General features: G+C 32.9%; 1 protein-coding gene across 1 annotated transcript; it reads right to left on the reverse strand.

Annotated features, from left to right (window-relative positions):
* Window positions 1–344: 344 nt before the first annotated feature.
* On the reverse strand, window positions 345–3,200 carry LOC144970667 (uncharacterized). Its single transcript, XM_078910530.1, has 3 exons — window positions 2,912–3,200; window positions 1,272–2,246; window positions 345–511 (listed from the first exon to the last, which is right to left on the reverse strand). Exons 2-3 carry the CDS (start codon window positions 2,117–2,119, stop codon window positions 442–444), a joined length of 918 nt encoding a protein of 305 aa, XP_078766656.1. The 5' UTR covers window positions 2,120–2,246; window positions 2,912–3,200; the 3' UTR covers window positions 345–441.
* Between the last annotated feature and the right edge of the window lie 3,850 nt (window positions 3,201–7,050).

A 7,050-nucleotide genomic window follows, 5' to 3' on the forward strand; every position in this document is an offset into this window, starting at 1 on the left:
CTCTCTATCTATCTATCTATCTATCTATCTCTCTCTCTCTCTCCCTCTCTCTCTCTCTCTCTCTCTCTCTCTCTCTCTATCTATCTATCTATCTATCTCTCTCTTTCACATACACACAAACACACACACACAAACACACACACACACACACACACAAATATATATATATATATATATATATATATATATATATATATATATATATACAGAGAGAGAGAGAGAGAGAGAGAGAGAGAGAGAGAGAGAGAGAGAGAGATTTATACAAGGAGACGGTCACAGATGAAAATCATAATCCTCTCTTCAAGTGACGAGAGTTGTGGTGCTAATGTTGTGTCAATCAGAAATTAAACGGAAGCTTCAATTTATTCAACGAAGACATAATATTATATAATCTGGGCGTTTCTGGGTTTCCCCTTGACAAGCAATACGTTGAATGAAACATCAAAAGACGAATGAGAAATGTGTTTCGTCTTGAGTGATTAATTCTTCGTGGTGTTGATAAAGGGTAAACCTGAAACGTCAATAGAGAAAAGAAATAAATGGTCAATGTCAATGAGAATCTTGCATTTTAAATCGATGCACTGGCCTACTGTTCATTTTGGTGGTTCCAAGGGAGATAACTCATGGGAAAAAAGATGGAGTTTATTACTTCGTGCCAGAAAGAACAACGACCTTTGGTAAGAAATATGAACAACTCACAATTTTGTCATTATTACATGGAGTGGGGGGAAGGGGTAGTCTGGTGTCTCGGAGTTATAGCTCTATATAAGTTTTCAGCATTATCATAAAGGAGGGGTTGTGAGAGTGGTGAGGGACACGTCTAAGTAAAGGCGAGTTAATTCTTATTGCCAAAGAATGAGCTATATTTATATTATTCCGTGCAACGCTAAACCAAGTGAACGGTGACGTTAAGTCAATCTCAAACAAAATATTAAACAAAAGCAAAATTCATTCGCAATTTTTAAAAATCAAATTCTCGGCTAAAGTGTATTTGTTAATAAAGGAAACAATGTGCAAATAGAATTGTCTTTTTTATGGCATATCGTACCACCACAACCATCATCATCATTATCATCATCATTATCATCATCATTATCATCATCATCATCACCATCATCCTCATCATCATCATCATCATCATCATCATCATCATCATCATCATCATGATCATCATCATCATCCAACAAACACAAAATCAACAACAACGACAACAACAACAACATCAAATATAATTTCTATCGTATTTATAGAAAAAAAAAATGACTACTCACTGGTCGATGTGCATGGCGTAATTTCCAAGGTCATCGGCACAAGCAGTCGCATCGGATCGTAAACATGGAGACATCTGCATACAGCCGTCACCAATACCAACATAAGCAACAGTAGCAGGAGCATAAACGGGGACCATAGTATCTAAACCGTTAGTTTTGCAATATCCAATTAAACCATCCACTCCTCCTCCTCCTCCTCCTCCTCCTCCTCCTCCTCCTCCTCCTCCTCCAATGCCACCATAACTATAACTGATATCATTATGGTTGGGAGCGCTCGAGTTGAAATTCAAATGACGCTTGTATGGCATAGGAGAATGGTCACGGCACGTCATATCTGATATTCCATGGTTATGACTATTATTGTTGTAATGTCTGTAATTGTGTGAATGATTTATGTTACAGAATGAGGATTCCAGGGTCGATGGTAAGTTAGAGAAATCCTGATGATGTTGCACTTGTAATCGAGACAGAATCAATTTCATGGGAGTCGGACAGGGATCATAACTTGACATACTATCATTTTCACTTCTTTTGTACTGAACAGCACCAGTGCCATACGGATTAAAATCAGTGCTTGTAGTAAAGAATGCACTTTGTACTGAAGATTTCGGTAAGTTTGCAATCATGTCAGAATTTCCCAAAGCGGTAGAAGGACTATTGAAAGGAGTTACACAAGTCTTTGCTCTATCTCTGTTTAAATATAATCTTGGTTGTTGCTGAATTGGCTGATTCAGATACTGCTGCATCGATGTTGCATAACGATATCCGGTCATGTCTCTTTGAGGAAATGTCGGCGCCAGTTTTGAAAGGCCACTGCTTTGAGTATGGGAAGTTGACATTGTGATCATTTGAAATCAACCCAACCAACACAGAAATCAATATAAGTCTGTAAAATCTCTGGAGATATTTTCTATAGAGCTGTTCGTTCTATAAGACTCAGTATGATGTGATAATAAGAGATTAATGTCTTTTATTCTTTCATGAAAAGATAGTAAGGAGTAAAAAAATCAAATCTAGTAAAAGTAACGTAGGATTGACTCACACCTTCGTGCACATATTTTTGCAGGTCTTATAGCTTAGCGCAATTATGGGCTTGAGTTAACATTGTTGTAATGATCAATATTTTGGGTTGATTTGAGGGTTTTTCCATTACAACAATGAGCCCATAATAAGTTGGATTATCAGACCTGAAAATAACTACACGTCGACCCACTCTCATTTTTTTTCTTCCTGGTCAGCGTCACACAGTTTTACCAGAACATCAATTTTTGGTGTTTTACGGGTCAGTCGAAAGTTATAACTACGAGGGCCAATAAGTTTTTTGGTTGTTTTTTTTTTATTTTATTATTTTATAGAAATAGAAATAAACAAAATGAAATAATTAAAATTCACTCAATTTTATGACATTGATCTACACTGGTGAGTACGAGTATATGGGTCAAGCATAACGTTACCTTTTCCTCAAATTATAAGGTTCATATAATATATATATATATATATATATATATATATATATACATGTGTGTGTGTGTGTGTGTGTGTGTGTGTGTGTGTGTGGGTGTGTATCAAAACACTTAAACAACAGTCCGTGTGTGGAAATGAAAGCCACAAAACCAATGGAATTTCCAATAAAAAATTACTTTTCCTTTCGAAATCCAAAAGCATTAGAAAACACGTCGGGCACTTATTTGCAGGTCTGATTACCCAAATTGTTATGGATTCATTTGTGTAATGGAAATACTCTCAAAGCAACGGAAAATATGTTCCATTATTACAACATTATTAAATCGAGCCAATAAAATCGCTTCCGGTTATCAGACCTGCAAATAGGTTCGCGTCGATCCAACACAATCATGCCAGTCTTTCGATAAATTATTTGCTCTACTTAAAAATCAAGTCAGCTGAATTTGAAATTAACGTTTGACAAAACAATGTGACATTTTTAGAGAACTGAATGGTAACACATGTTTGTTTATATTTTTTCTTCATTTGTGACATATTTTCTCAATATGGTACTATGTCGGGGTGAACCAGTTGCCAAAATGTGAAATTAAATATAAAATGTTTAGAATTATGAAATTTATGTATTTGCCATTTTCAGATACTAAGCCAACAGTACTCCAAAAAAACAACTGAATATATCCCAAGTTGAGTATGTTTGATTATTTATTCAGTTTTTAGCATCTTAATCGTGGTGAAACAATTAATACCGATTCGAAACTTTGGGCTACATAATTTTAGATTTCTGTCGTCTCTATCCATTTGTGCCACTCAATCAGCTGGTGTTTTGTCAAATTGGTTGCTTATCTACTAAGCAAGGTCAGGATCATGACCATTTTTTGAAACTCGTGATCAGCAGGTACCACTCGTTTAGGGAAGGGACAGCAGCTGTTCTTTTAAGTAAAGAATTCACGATTCTTATCTTTAGATAAAGTACTTATTAAAAGATCCTTTATAGTTCGTGCTGAAATGTATGTTTGTTTGTTTGTTTGTTTGTCTATTGTTTGGTTGAATTTTTCGTTGTTGTTGTTTGGGGGGAGGGGGGGGTCTGGGGTGGTGGTGGTCGTGCCTTTGATATTTGGTCGAATTTTTTTGTTTGTTTGTTGTTTTTTTTTTTTGGTTTATTTGTTTTGTTGTTGTTTTTTGTTTTTAGTTTTTTTTTTTTTTTGCTTTGTATTGTTTGTTTGTTTGTTTTTTGTTTGTTGTTAGTTTTTTTTGTTTTTTTTTTTTTTTTGTTTTTTTTTTTGGGGGGGGGGTATTTGTTTGTTTTCCTTTTAGAGGCGGGGGGACTGTTTTGATTGTTTTTGTTTTTGTTTGTTTGTTTGTTTTTGTGCATGCGTTTGTTGTCCTTCTTGGGCTCTACCTTTATTTTAACAAGCATCTAATGTGACAGATAAATAAACTATAACATAACCTAGCAGTGAATGTGTTGTTAACAGTGACGTAAATATATATTTGCTTATGTTGTTGACACACAACCCCCGTGCTAAAAAGGATGGCGTCTGTTTTCTCTTAGAGATGACTGTCATATTTAGTCTCGCAGAATTTCGGAGTTTATCCCGGGTTCAACAAACAGTAACACTTGTTTGCTCTACACTTTGTAAAAAAAGACTTTCCAAAAGATTTAAGAAACCCAGCTAGCTACCCATCAGGACTGAGTGATCAAATTGTGTGGCTATGTGGTCTTGTGGAATGGCACTCGCTTTCGGATCGGAAGGTCCTGGGCTCGAGCCTCGTTCGGCGCATAGTTGAGTCCTTGGAAAAGGCTCTTTACCCATATTCTCTCACCGTACTCGGGTGTAAAATGAGTACATGGTCTTTAACAGCGTTGTCTCTGTCAGAAAAAAAAATATAAAATCGCCGAACAGGCGCCAGGTCACATCCTACATGTTAAGTGTTGCTGTTGGCCAATGACCCCTTGTACAGCGCTTTGAGCACGTTTATATAAAAGCTCAAGTTTTTTTGTTTGTTTTTTTTTTTTTTTTTTTTTTTTTGGTATTGTTTTTTTTTTAATGGGTCAGAATAACCTGGACCGCGACAGGATTACCGCTACCAGTCACATTGCTTGTAAATCAAGTGCTCAATCAACTCATTGGCTGGGAGGGAAACAGTCAAATATAAAGTTATAGTTTGGAGATGATATTTTTTAAATTTAATTTTGTTATTATGATTATGATTATTATGATTATTATTATTATTATTATTATTATTATTATTATTATTATTATTATTATTATTATTATTATTATTATTATTATTATTATTATTGCTTGTAAATATTATCTGTTACATACTGGGTTTTTTTTTTATTTGGTTGGTTTTGTTGGGGGGGGGGGGGGGGGGGTTAATGTATAATGATTTGTAATCATTAATTTTTGCGCTTTCCTATTAGTACGACCTGTGCTTGTGTCTCGATGAAATCTAGATTAATTAATTATTTGCTATATAAAAAACAAATTGGGGGGAATTTCTTCCTTTTTACTGGCGCTCCTAAATGTGTTGAGAGCGCTTTAAAAGCCGTTAAAAAAGAATTTGCTCAGAAAGCTTCCTTGTTGATAAAAGAACAAAGATAAGATAGGACTATTAGTAACTTTTATGTCATTGTTCTATTTTTTATCATTACAATGTTTTATCCGGTATATTTTTGTAGCATACCTACTATTTCAGTCATCTGCGTCAATCGCAATGACCTTCTATATGCCTGGTTAGGTTTTAGTCTAACTTGATATCACATTATGCATCTTTATATATATATATATTATATATATATATATATATATATATATATATATATATATATATATATATATATATATATATTAAACATTTGAAATATAATTAAGATAGTTTGACTTCTACAACGTTGTTATCGAACGTTGCTCTCATCACTTCCTGATGAGAGCAACGCTCGATAACAACGTTGTAGAAGTCAAACTATCTTAATTATATTTCAAATGTTTATAAATAGCTCCTTTTATACTAAAGTTGAGCACTATTATTTCATGGTTTTTGTTTTATAATTTATATATATATATATATATATATATTATATATATATATATATATATATATATATATAGCAATAACAGTTTTATTGATACACTACCCTAGAGCGCACATTTAATGAATAATGCGCTATATAGAATCTTGGAAAGGGGTGAGGTTCTTTTTTTTATTAATAGAATTAACATTTTGAAAACAATTCAATCTTCAATCTCGCCGTGAAGGGGTTAAACTATAAAGCGTCTATTTTGATAAGATATATTATGTTTCTATGACCTACTACGTCAATAGTAATGACCCTGATTGATGACGTCACGTATGGTCTCAAAGACTTTTGTTTTATATCGATTTTCTGTTTTAGGAGATTGAATATATATAGTTATCATTATTATTATTATTATTATTATTATTATTATTATTATTATTATTATTATTATTATTATTATTATTATTATTATTATTGTTTGTTGTTTTTGTTATCATCATCATTATCATTATTGCTATTATTATTATTATTATTATTATTATTATTATTATTATTATTATTATTATTATTATTATTATTACTATTATTATTATTATTATTATTATTATTATTATTATTATTATTATTATTATTATTATTACATATTATTCCGGGTTTTTACAGAATGGGTTTGTGACACTTTTAGGTCATGTCAGCGTATGAAAAAGCGGGACTGTTGACCAGATGACTATGATAAAAGATTCTAAATTTACTTGTTTTTTAACCTCCATTTCACCAGTGAAGCTGTCGTGTGCTATCGTTGTTATTATTTCAAAGTTATTTATTATTAGAAAGACTCGAGACACAAACAAAAGATACTACCTAGTTTTATTTTTTTGTGTTTTTCAAAGTTTTACGGCGATTGCAACACATTACGGTCATATTAGCGCCAGTAAAAAGGAAGAAAATGGGATAGTAATAAGTTATAGAATTACAATTTAAGCACCCAAGAAAATATAAGACCAAGGGGGATTTGTTCAAATAGGAAACAAAGGTAGATTCCAAGAGCGAAGTACTTAGTTTGAGATCACTAAAAGTTAAGTCTCATCCAGACACAAGCACAGGTCCCAACTAAGATGGATATACTCAAATATGTACAAACCATATATAATATTTAAACAAAACAACACAGTGCGTAACAGAGAGATGATTTGCAAGATAAAAAAATATCATTTCCCAAAACTCTAAACATTTGACTGTTTCCCTCCCAGCTAGAGTATCCAGCCAGGGTCAGGACAAAACCAAGTAATC

This window comes from Berghia stephanieae, chromosome 4 (genome assembly GCF_034508935.2).
Source record: "Berghia stephanieae isolate SIO BIC M18660-M18661 chromosome 4, UCSD_Bste_1.3, whole genome shotgun sequence".
Taxonomy (NCBI): Eukaryota; Metazoa; Mollusca; class Gastropoda; order Nudibranchia; family Aeolidiidae; genus Berghia; species Berghia stephanieae.

Bases quoted from the DNA above. Each gene is read 5' to 3' on its own strand.
- LOC144970667 (XM_078910530.1), bottom strand. From the start codon at position 2,119: ATGATCACAATGTCAACTTCCCATACTCAAAGCAGTGGCCTTTCAAAA. The intron at 512-1,271 runs GTGAGTAGTCAT...TTGACGTTTCAG, and splicing joins TACGCCATGCACATCGACCA to GTTTACCCTTTATCAACACC.